The sequence below is a fragment of the Pelophylax lessonae genome (genome assembly GCF_965119305.1).
Source record: "Pelophylax lessonae genome assembly, chromosome: 4".
Taxonomy (NCBI): Eukaryota; Metazoa; Chordata; class Amphibia; order Anura; family Ranidae; genus Pelophylax; species Pelophylax lessonae.
Genome location: NC_138771.1, coordinates 643038162 through 643051321, shown reverse-complemented (window position 1 = coordinate 643051321; position 13160 = coordinate 643038162). Strand labels below are relative to the sequence as shown.

General features: G+C 40.2%; 1 protein-coding gene across 1 annotated transcript in view; it reads right to left on the bottom strand.

Annotated features, from left to right (window-relative positions):
* Positions 1-2947: 2947 nt before the first annotated feature.
* LOC309552937 (olfactory receptor 1G1-like) overlaps positions 2948-13160 on the bottom strand; it is a gene marked incomplete at both ends in the record, with an annotated part of 51272 nt that continues 41059 nt past the window's right edge. The window contains 2 exons of the mRNA XM_082253843.1: positions 2948-3198; positions 8285-8736. Of these exons, the coding sequence (XP_082109969.1) occupies positions 2948-3198; positions 8285-8736 (703 nt within the window). The remainder of the gene's footprint in view (positions 3199-8284; positions 8737-13160) is intronic.

Sequence of the window (13160 nt, the reverse complement as noted above, 5' to 3'; positions counted from 1 at the left end):
CCTTGATTCCCAAAACCAGCAAAACCCCTCAGGGTACCTCACCAATAAAATCTTCTCACTTAGACAGGAAATAAGAACCATGCTTTTAGAAAAATATAGCGACTCCCTTAAGAAATGGAAAACGACTTCTTACTCCACTGGGCAAAAGGCTTCTAAAGCCATGGCCCTTCGGATTAAGGGACAGAGGATTAAAGCTAGAATACCATTCGTTTACCATCCCCACTCTAAAGAAAAGCTTCTTAAGCCCAATCTTATCGCTAACGCATTTAGCGCGCACTATGAAACCCTCTACAATATCCAGGCTGATCCGGGTAGTCACCAACCTTGTCCGGCAGATATTGCCGCCTTTCTTGGTACTATAGATCTTCCCACAGTTCCCCCCGACAAACTGGTGGTCCTTAATCAGCCATTCACTGAGCTGGAAATTGGTACAGCAATTTCATCCCTTCCCAACCTGAAATCCCCTGGCCCGGACGGGTACACGGCGGAATATTACAAACAATTCTCTCATCTACTCACGCCACTTTTGACTAAAGTATTCAACTCTGCTGCTACCTCCTCCTCCTTCCCAAAGGAAATGCTTAGCGCCATGATAGTGACTTTACCTAAACCTGGGAAAGAACCCACTCAGACACAAAATTTTAGGCCAATCTCACTCCTGAACATTGATGCAAAATTGTACGCTAAAATTATTGCTACCAGGTTACTTCATATCCTCCCGACAATTATTCACAAAGACCAATCAGGTTTTACTAAAGGTCGCCAAGCTTCTGAAGCAACAAGGAGGGTTATCAATGCCATTCACCACGCTCGGAACAACGGAACGCCTTCTCTGCTCCTGTCTTTGGATGCAGAGAAGGCGTTCGACAGGGTCCACTGGGGCTTTTTATCAGCGGTCCTGCGCAAATTTGGATTTCATGGCTTCCTGTATGGTGCCATAATGGCCTTATACTCGAATCCTTCGGCAATGGTCCGCACTCCGGATGCGATCTCCACCCCTTTTACAATCACCAACGGCACTAGGCAAGGGTGCCCGCTATCGCCCCTAATATTTAATATGGTTATGGAACCCTTAGCTGAACACATTCGATCAAACTCTCGTATATCGGGGATTGATGTAGCGGGTGTTCAACATAAAATAAGTCTATTTGCAGACGATGTTATCCTCATGATCGCTAATCCTACTGGTTCCCTGCCTGAAATCCAAAAGATCCTGCAATGGTTTGGGGAAGTATCCTTGTATAAGGTCAACGAAACCAAGTCGCATATTCTTAATGTTGGTGTGGATGCTTCTACTAGTGCACTGTTGCAACTTCAGTTCCCTTACTTGTGGGCAGAACACACTATCACATACCTCGGTATTAAACTAACAGCGAACCCGAAAACACTCTTCCTACATAACTACATCCCTACTCGTGACCGACTTCAAGCTGACCTTAAACATTTGCAATCTCATTGTTTCTCGTGGCTAGGGAGGCTAGCAGCGTGTAAGATGATGTACCTTCCACAACTCCTTTACATTTTCAGGACCGTGACGATCCCAGTCCCAAAAAAGTTTTTTCGCTCAGTTCAATCACTTATCTCCTCTTATATTTGGCAGAGTAGGAGACCTAGATGCGCTCATGTTAGACTCGTTAAACATCGATCTCAGGGGGGGGCTGGAATGGTGGATATTTACGACTACTATTTAGCCTCTATCCTGACTCAGCTCCATGAATGGTTTGATCCCTCATCTCATACTTTATGGCGGACTATGGAGGCCTCTTACTGTAGCAGATCGGACCTCCCGGCGTGGCTGATGGCTACGTCCTTGGGGACAAAAATTCCTTCCCATTTTCCTCCCCCTATGGTGGCTTCGGCTACCGCTTGGAAAATATTGGTATCCCAAAACGAAGTAGGCCTAGATACTGTAGACCTTCCAATACCTATATCGGCCCTCCATTCATTAATACCGGATTCCTGTTTCAAATCTTGGCAATCCCGAGGCATAAACAGTATCAATGATCTCTATGACAACGGTATAGCTCTCCCTTTCCCTATCCTGCAAGCTAAATATCACCTCCCCGATGCTGACTTCTTCCTACACCTTAGAACACGCCATTTCTTGTCTTCTATTCCACAATGGCCATTGAAAATCCAGACTCAGGCTTGGAACTTTCTTTCCTCTGTCTCACCCCCCAGGGTCAAGGGCATCACTACTTTCTACAATATTCTACAGCAAAAATCGGTTTTCTCCAGGTCACTCCCCCATGTTCAATGGGAGAGGGACTTGGGGATGGAATTCACGGACAAACAATGGACAGAGGCACTGAGATTAATATATTCATCGACTTGTAACTCCAACCTGTGGGAACTGACTCTGAAACTCTCGCTTCGTTGGTATCTCACACCAGACAGGCTTCATAAATTTGACGTGAATAATGACGGTAAATGTTGGCGAGCATGTGGAGGAGTAGGTACTCTCTTCCACATCTTCTGGCAATGTCCCCATATACAACCATTTTGGCAGGCCACCTTCTCATTAATCTCAGACGTGACTAACACTCGTATCAACCCAGACCCGGGTATGGCCCTCCTATCCATAGGAGGTGAGCACCTTCACTATGATCTGCGACATACTGTGACCCACTGCTTACTTGCGGCAAGACAACTAATAGCTCGATCTTGGAGACAGGCAGAGACGCCACCAATCAAGGGAGTGATTGACACGGTTTCTACCAATTTCTCCTACGAGAGATCTCTATCACTGAAAAATCAATCCACTGCCCGTATGACTAAGCTCTGGCAACCTTGGATTTCTTGGCTTAATAGATCATAAACCCGCCCCGAATCTACTGAAGAATTTCGAGTCTAGCAGGCCGGGCCCTGGCGGCCCAGGCTTGGACACAGTATGGATCCCAATGGGGGTGTCCTTTCCTGGGTCGTAGGGGTTTCGGAAGTGTTTGATCTAACAAAGGGGTATACTTTTACTGTGATATGCTTTTGACGACATATAGTGGCAGCTAGGATGATTTTTACTTTGTGTGTTATCTGGTTCCCTTGGAAGAAGTCCTATGACTACAGGTCTCATGAATATAGTTACGTTTCTACTCATTGTTATTAATTCAACTAATGCTATGTTTGCATCTGTTATGTGATACAGTATTACTTGCATTCCTTGTTTACCTTGGGAATTGTATTCCACTGTTGTCAATGTTTCTGTGATGAAAATTTAATAAAAAGATTTATATAAAAAAAGTGTATGTATCTCACACGTACAGAAGCACACTAGGCCCCAATTACTATTGTTTGTACCCCTAAAAGGCTGAATGAGGAGTAGGAGGAGTATGGAACAGGCAGCACCCTCAAATCTTCAGAAGTATGAGATGAACCCCAAAAACTTGGAAAGGTGGATCTCAAACGTACCAACACAAACTATCCCGCAATTTAATTGATCCCCAAAGGTTTTTATTGAATAGCGGAATAGGAAATATGATCAAAAAAAGTGTATGTATCTCACACGTACAGAAGCACACTAGGCCCCAATTACTATTGTTTGTAACCCTAAAAGGCTGAATGAGGAGTAGGAGGAGTATGGAACAGGCAGCACCCTCAAATCTTCAGAAGTATGAGATGAACCCCAAAAACTTGGAAAGGTGGATCTCACACGTACCAACACAAACTATCCCGCAATTTAATAGATCCCCAAAGGTTTTTATTGAATAGCGGAATAGGAAATATGATCAAAAAAAGTGTATGTATCTCACACGTACAAAACCACACTAGGCCCCAATTACTATTGTTTGTACCCCTAAAAGGCTGAATGAGGAGTAGGAGGAGTATGGAACAGGCAGCACCCTCAAATCTTCAGAAGTATGAGATGAACCCCAAAAACTTGGAAAGGTGGATCTCACACGTACCAACACAAACTATCCCGCAATTTAATTGATCCCCAAAGGTTTTTATTGAATAGCGGAATAGGAAATATGATCAAAAAAAGTGTATGTATCTCACACGTACAGAAGCACACTAGGCCCCATTTACTATTGTTTGTACCCCTAAAAGGCTGAATGAGGAGTAGGAGGAGTATGGAACAGGCAGCACCCTCAAATCTTCAGAAGTATGAGATGAACCCCAAAAACTTGGAAAGGTGGATCTCACACGTACCAACACAAACTATCCCGCAATTTAATTGATCCCCAAAGGTTTTTATTGAATAGCGGAATAGGAAATATGATCAAAAAAAGTGTATGTATCTCACACATACAGAAGCACACTAGGCCCCAATTACTATTGTTTGTACCCCTAAAAGGCTGAATGAGGAGTAGGAGGAGTATGGAACAGGCAGCACCCTCAAATCTTCAGAAGTATGAGATGAACCCCAAAAACTTGGAAAGGTGGATCTCACACGTACCAACACAAACTATCCCGCAATTTAATAGATCCCCAAAGGTTTTTATTGAATAGCGGAATAGGAAATATGATCAAAAAAATTGTATGTATCTCACATGTACAGAAGCACACTAGGCCCCATTTACTATTGTTTGTACCCCTAAAAGGCTGAATGAGGAGTAGGAGGAGTATGGAACAGGCAGCACCCTCAAATCTTCAGAAGTATGAGATGAACCCCAAAAACTTGGAAAGGTGGATCTCACACGTACCAACACAAACTATCCCGCAATTTAATAGATCCCCAAAGGTTTTTTATTGAATAGCAGAATAGGAAATATGATCAAAAAAAAGTGTATGTATCTCACACGTACAAAACCACACTAGGCCCCAATTACTATTGTTTGTACCCCTAAAAGGCTGAATGAGGAGTAGGAGGAGTATGGAACAGGCAGCACCCTCAAATCTTCAGAAGTATGAGATGAACCCCAAAAACTTGGAAAGGTGGATCTCAAACGTACCAACACAAACTATCCCGCAATTTAATTGATCCCCAAAGGTTTTTATTGAATAGCGGAATAGGAAATATGATCAAAAAAAGTGTATGTATCTCACACGTACAGAAGCACACTAGGCCCCAATTACTATTGTTTGTACCCCTAAAAGGCTGAATGAGGAGTAGGAGGAGTATGGAACAGGCAGCACCCTCAAATCTTCAGAAGTATGAGATGAACCCCAAAAACTTGGAAAGGTGGATCTCACACGTACCAACACAAACTATCCCGCAATTTAATTGATCCCCAAAGGTTTTTATTGAATAGCGGAATAGGAAATATGATCAAAAAAAGTGTATGTATCTCACACGTACAGAAGCACACTAGGCCCCAATTACTATTGTTTGTACCCCTAAAAGGCTGAATGAGGAGTAGGAGGAGTATGGAACAGGCAGCACCCTCAAATCTTCAGAAGTATGAGATGAACCCCAAAAACTTGGAAAGGTGGATCTCACACGTACCAACACAAACTATCCCGCAATTTAATTGATCCCCAAAGGTTTTTATTGAATAGCGGAATAGGAAATATGATAAAAAAAGTGTATGTATCTCACACGTACAGAAGCACACTAGGCCCCAATTACTATTGTTTGTACCCCTAAAAGGCTGAATGAGGAGTAGGAGGAGTATGGAACAGGCAGCACCCTCAAATCTTCAGAAGTATGAGATGAACCCCAAAAACTTGGAAAGGTGGATCTCAAACGTACCAACACAAACTATCCCGCAATTTAATTGATCCCCAAAGGTTTTTATTGAATAGCGGAATAGGAAATATGATCAAAAAAAGTGTATGTATCTCACACGTACAGAAGCACACTAGGCCCCAATTACTATTGTTTGTACCCCTAAAAGGCTGAATGAGGAGTAGGAGGAGTATGAAACAGGCAGCACCCTCAAATCTTCAGAAGTATCAGATGAACCCCAAAAATCCCAAATATCATTCAGCTCTGCTGCAGGCCACAATTTAATTTTTTTAACCCAAGGCTGTATATTGAATAGTGGAATAGAAAAAAAGTGTATGATTTCTGAAACCACTCAATATTAGCACATGTGAACTGAACACAGCAGTGTATGATCAGTCACTCAGCACAGCACAGCTGAAGGAAAGATGCTGCACACAGTGCCTGATAGAATAATACTTTTCTCCCTCCTCCTCAGTGGGCAAAAAAGATTGTGTTTACTGCACCCCAAAAAGATTTTGTTCACTGCACCCCAAAAAGATTGTGTTCACTGCACCCCAAAAAGATTGTGTTCACTGCAACCCAAAAAGATTGTGTTTACTGCAGCCCAAAAAGATTGTGTTCACTGCAGCCCACACACAGCAAAATGGATGTGGACCACTGACACCTGCCTATCTCCTATCCCACACCACACAGCAATATAGATTGTAGTTTGTAGAACACACTGACCCTAAAAATCAGCAGACTCTCTCCCTAAAAGGATTGATAAGATCGTAGATCGGTCACTGCAAACCCCACCCCACACAGCAATATCGATTGTAGTTTGTAGTACACACTGACCCTAAAAATCAGCAGACTCTCTCCCTAAAATGCCTACAACTCACTCTGCCTAACACACCCCGACCTGCCCCTTAATTCTATCCGGACACAAATGTTTTTTTTTTCCTGTCTGTCCCTAATCAGCAGCCAGCACCCCAAAAAGATTGTGTTCACTGTACCTCAAAAAGATTGTGTTCACTGCACCCCAAAAAGATTGTGTTTACTGCAGCCCAAAAAGATTGTGTTCACTGTACCCCAAAAAGATTGTGTTCACTGCAGCCCACACACAGCAAAATGGATGTGGACCACTGACACCTGCCTATCTCCTATCCCACACCACACAGCAATATCGATTGTAGTTTGTAGAACACACTGACCCTAAAAATCAGCAGACTCTCTCCCTAAAAGGATTGATAAGATCGTAGATCGGTCACTGCAAACCCCACCCCACACAGCAATATTGATTGTAGTTTGTAGAACACACTGACCCTAAAAATCAGCAGACTCTGTCCCTAAAAGGATTGCTAAGATCGTAGATCGGTCACTGCAAACCCCACCCCACACAGCAATATCGATTGTAGTTTGTAGAACACACTGACCCTAAAAATCAGCAGACTCTCTCCCTAAAATGCCTACAACTCGCCCTGCCTAACACACTCCGACCTGTCCCTCAATTCTGTCCGGACACAAATGTTTTTTTTTTCCTGTCTGTCCCTAATCAGCAACCAGCACGTTGATGTGTGCTCTCTCCCTGAACTAAACAGCAGAATGACGCCGCAGCGGCGCTGCCTCGAACTTATAAAGACTTGGTCACATGCTTCAGACGGCCAATCACAGCTACTAATACATTTGTAGGCATGGCTGGGATGGCTTAGGCACACCAGTTAAACGCTTGTTGATTGGCTGTTGAAAGCCCACCATGAAAAGCGCGCCAAAGCATGCAAAACCCGGAAATAAAACGACCGAACACGGATTTTTACCCGAATATACAGTAAAGTTTTCGGGTCCGTGTTCGGGTAACAAAAATCCAATTATTCGGTACGAACACGAATAATACAGTCCGTGTTCGCTCAACCCTAATGGTGATATTAATTATTAAGCACTTAATTATTTTGGATTACTTTACTGTATCAGTCATATTTACTTGATTATATATCAATTGCACATTTATATTTATGGTAACTTTATTTTACCCTAACAGTGTTGAAGGATCACTGACCATTACAGACGGATTTATTAAACCTATTTTCACATAATATTTATTGATTATATATTTTTTTCAATTATTGGATTTATTCATAGGAATTGAGATATGCCCATACAGTATATGTTTTTTAGGTTGATATCATTGAACCAGCGCCTACCTTTTTTTTTTTTAAATCATTTTGTCTATATTTGTATCATTTACACATTTAAAGGGGCAGCAGGTCATTGTCATTTTGTAGCTACGTAAAGGACCAGGCGTCCCCACACAGTTCTAAAACATAAATTGAATACCTAAATAAATGTATTACAAATGTTATTTTCTAATGGAATTAAAGCTCAGAAAATTGTTGATCAATTTTCCAACAACATTTTTCAAATCTTTATTCCTCAGGCTGTATATAATTGGATTCAGCAGTGGGGTCAATACAGTGTACAGTAATGAGAAGAATTTAGTCATATTCCATGACTGACCCCTACTGGGTACCATATAAACACTCATGAGGGTAACATAATAAAGAGAAACAACAATGAGGTGGGAGCTGCATGTGGAGAAAACCTTTTGCCTCCCAGTAATAGAAGGGATTTCAAAAATGGTAAATATGATATAAGTGTAGGATATAATGATAATAAAGAATGGTATTACACCTACAATAATACCCAAGTACAACATTTCCATTTGAACGATTAAAGTATCACCACAGGCAAGTCCCAATATTGGATCAAGATCACAGAAGAAGTGGTCAATGACATAGGGACCACAAAATTGCAATTTGGATATGGTTATGGTGTGAATTAACACAACCAAAAAGCTTAAAACCCAACAGGTAACAACCATAATCCAGGATAACTGGTGGTTCATTATCAAATTATAATGCAATGGTTTACAGATGGCCAAATATCTGTCATAAGACATTACTGTTAGAAGAAAACACTCCAAGACTTCCATGACAGCAAAGAAAAAAAACTGGGTGATGCAATCAGAAAGGGATACCATGGTCTCTTTCACCAAAACCACGTGGAGCATGTTAGGAAGAATATCAGTTATTAGTAAGATATCTGATACAGCTAACTGAGAAAGGAAGAAGTACATGGGAGAATGGAGGATTTTGCTGTAGGACACCAGTGTGATGATCAGGATGTTTGCACAGATTGTCATTAAATAATTCATCAGAAAAATAAAAAATACCACAATGTTAATTTTTTGGGTAAATTGAAATCCTAAAATGTGGATCATGATAATTCCAGTCATATTTTTCATATGCATAACCTGAACACAGAACATTGCAAATGTGTGCTATAGGTTGTTCTCTTGGTGAAAATTTCTTCAATTCCTGCTGGGGGGTGGAAGAAAAGAGGACATAGAAGCAAAATCAAATGAAGCTCCAATTTTAATTTATGTAGTTTTCAATCTGCTTATTTATTATTAAATAATGAAGCACTAGAAAAAATTAGCAAGATGTGCAATCAACCCAATCACATTTAAAAAAATGTTCCAATTTACCACATTTTTAATAAACACATATGATACATTTTAATCATAACATACCAAAGTGCATGTGCATAAAAAATATGCAAGTGTGTAAATCCACAAAAATGTGCTGCTTAAAAGCAAAAAGTATTCTTCATGATATGGCATCAAATGCAATAAAAAGGTAATAATGGATCTCTGAATAATTAGGTTATTTATTGGTGTATAACACACACTTTTTCCTCCTAAAAATGGAGGACAAAACAGCAGTGCGTTTTATACGCCGATATATAAAAAAAAAAAAAGGCCAGGCAGCACTGAGCGTCAGAGGGGGGCGGGCTGGGCCGAGCAGAAGGAAGGATGAGCGGTTGCTGTCATAGGAAGTCCCTCCTCCTATGATAGACAGCACAGTGGCCCAATGGCGGGACGTGTGAAGTCAATCATAGGCACCGGGACTTCAGATGACAGCGGCCACTTGTCCTCCCTTCTCCTCGGCCCGGCCCACCCCCCTCTGCCTCTCAGCGCTGCCTGGCCTTTTTTTTTTTTTTTTTTTAAATATATCGCCGCTCTGTGCAATGGCTCTGGCAAGGCTGCCTTGGTGGACACTGTGCTGGCGAGGCTGCATTGGTGGTCACTGCGCTGGCCATGCTGCATTCAAGGGAACTGGTAAGGCTGCATTTGATTAAATAAAAAAAGTTCTGACTTCAATGCTGTTTATTTCAAATTTAAGCTTTTTTCCTAAAATTTCCCTCCTAAATTTGAGGTGCGTGTTATACGCCGGTGCGTGTTATACGCTGATAAATATGGTAATATATATTTGATAGAGAAGTTCAAAAATTTCCCCTCTACAAAAAAGTATTCAGGTAACAGAGGGTGACAAACCCTAAATACAATTATAACAAAATGAACAGAAAACACATAAGGCACCTATCACATGAGCACATACAATAGCATATTTTATTATTCTAAATATATATGTAACACAATAACCCCAATATAAAACAAGCCCCCCCCCCTCAACACCACCTAACTCAATAAAAGAAAATTCTCCAATCCCTCCATTGGCTGCCACTCATCCAACAAATTAAATTCAAGATACTATACCATAACGCACAAAGCCATCCATAACTTGGCATCCAGCTATATCCAATAGTCTTTTAAACATAGCCATACTCTCCGCAGTTACTAGCATTTGTGGTAGAGAGTTCCACAGTCTTGTAGCCCTTACTGTAAAGAACCCCCCTGCGTAGCCTGAGGTTAAAAAGCTTCTCCTCTAAATGCATTGTATGGCCTCGTGTCCTCATGCATTCCTTGCCACTGAATCGTTTTTTTTTCTATGCTCAGATCACCGTTGAGGTATTTGTAAATCGCTATCATGTCCCCTCTCACGCGTCTCTTCTCCAGGGAGAATAAATCAAGCGCTTCTAAACGCTCTTCATAATTAAGGTTCTCCAATCCCCTAATAAGTTTATTTGCCCTTCTCTGGACTCTCTCTAGCTCCAACACATTCCTTCTGAGGTCTGGAGAGTGGAGACCAGAACTGGACAGAATACTCCAGATGCGGTCAGGCCAGTGTTTTATAAAGTGGTATCTCTTGTATAAAGTGGTATCTCTTGTATTTCCTGACCCTCCCTCTTAAATCATAAGCTCTAATAAACAGAGCCCTCTGATTCCTCCTGTATTAAAGTGATTTGTAGTTGTACTGTCCATCCTCAAGTTGTAAAGCGCTGCCTAAATTGCCAGCGCTATTTAAATCCTGAATAATAATCATAATAATAATTATAATAATAATGATAATATTGTTGGTTTAAAAAATCCAGAGAGTGCTAAACATGTAGCTGTAAATCAAAACTCTAGACTTAAATGGGTATATTTGCCTACACTTGTAAGCACATCCTATGCATAAGTTGTAAATGACACAAATCTAATAAATTATGTATTGAAGCCTACAGTTGCTTTTCTTCTTTGTATTTTTGTATTGGGATTTGTGTTAGTGATAACACTTTACCTTTTTGCCATTATCTGATGTTTTGTTATTTCAAAATCCAATGGTATATATTTACCTACATTGATATGCTTTTTCGTATTTCATACTGTTGTATTCTTATCACTGTGAGCATTTATATTTGTGCTTTTTTTCTGCTCACATGCATTGTTTTGTTTTATTTGCATAAAACCCAATAAAAATTATAAAAAAAAAAAAGAAGTGGAGAATCAGGTGGATTGACGTTGCATCAGATGCATTAACTTGTAATAGTAGCTTTTACCCCAGAGTGCTGCTTAATTTTTCCTCTTTTTAGTTTGTACATATAATGTAGTTAAATGAATAAAACAAAAATATATTTTGTATACAAACTGTATGTAATAGTTGCTGTTTTTTCATTTTTTTTTTTTTTTTAATAACAGTACCACATGCACAATGCAAGATACTTTTATATGACTAAAGTAAAAAGGTACCATGTTATCAAGTATCTGACAAAAGATATTTGTTTTTATTGGGTTGTATAAAAGTTGTACAGGAATAACTGTACAAAATGGTATGTAAAGAAAAAGTGAACAAGTAAAAATTAGAAGTGTTTGGCATATTCTGTACATACACAATACACCAATAGAGGAGATAATAAACAATAAGGAAATCTGTAATTTTAAACCATATAGGGAAATAATATTGCACAAAATGGAATGCCAGAGATCTGGAAATAGGACCGATAGGGTTTGGGATATATAAAAAAAATACTTATTTTGTTGATTTTTTTTTTATATCCCAAACCCTATCGATCCTATTTCCAGATCTTTGGCATTCCATTTTTGTCCTATATTATTTCCCTATATGGTTTAAAAATACAGATTGCCTTATTGTTTATTATCTCCTCTATTGGTGTATTGTGTATGTACAGAATATGCCAAACACTTCCAATTTTTACTTGTTCTTTACACACCACTTTTTACAGTTATTCCTGTATAACCTTTATACAACCCAATAAAAATTATTGACGTATTGGCGCAGTCACGGTCCTACGTCCCGACGCATTTCGTCAGCTCGTAATCTGACATCATCAGGGTCACGTCAGATTACGAGATGTAGGACCGTGACTGCGCCAATACGTCATTTCCGGCTCCCGGTGGAACGCAGATGGAACGCGGAAGGTGTTCCTTACCCGGAGACCATGATTTTTACCCTTTCATGCCCTGATACTGCTTCATATATGTAAGTGCATCCATCTTCAATAAATTGATTTATCCTTACGTACTTCACTATTGAGACCCTTCTTTCCTTATGGGTGCGTTGTGTGGGAGCCCATCCCCAGGTATATTGTTATTGGAGGAGGAGTGTTTTGAAGTCGGTGCCCATCCTGTTGCCTGGTGTCTGATATATATACACCTGCTTTATTGACCCCCTATAACTGAAGGGGTCCACGTCATCTGGTAAGCTTGCATACACTCTGGGTGTCCTTGCTTTCTGGTGGAGGTGTTTATTGCTACCAAGTGTTTTTCACCATCTTTATCCAGATATTTATTGTCACTTTATAAACTTTTATTTATGGACATTTTGGATTGATTATACAGTATATTCACAATTCTTTGGAATAATTTTGTCTCACCTATATTATATAATTATATTTTCTGCATGTATATATATATATATTTATCTGCCACACAACAATTTATTTTTGCACACATATTGATGTTTGCACTAGTGTTTTAGTGGAGAGCAATCTTTTATTTAGCAATAATTATAATTTTTTTCAAGAAAATGGCACTGCCATGGGCAGTTAGTAGGGTGATCTTGATCAGTTAGGTATGTTTTATCTGAGGTTTATTACCTAAAACAGTTTTTGTCAGGTGGAAGTTGCAGTATGGGAGACATTTCTAAAGGTTGCATGATGATGTTGACCTTGTTGCATAATGCTTTGGCTTGTGTGGGAGTGCGTCTGTCCAGCACAGGCACTGCAGCAAAATCTGGTCTTGGGTTTGGTGTTGGGGGGTAGAGGAGGAGAGGGGAGATGTATGAGTCTTGAGGATAAGGGGGATAAGGAAGAGAAAAAAAAAGTAAAAAGGGGGGGG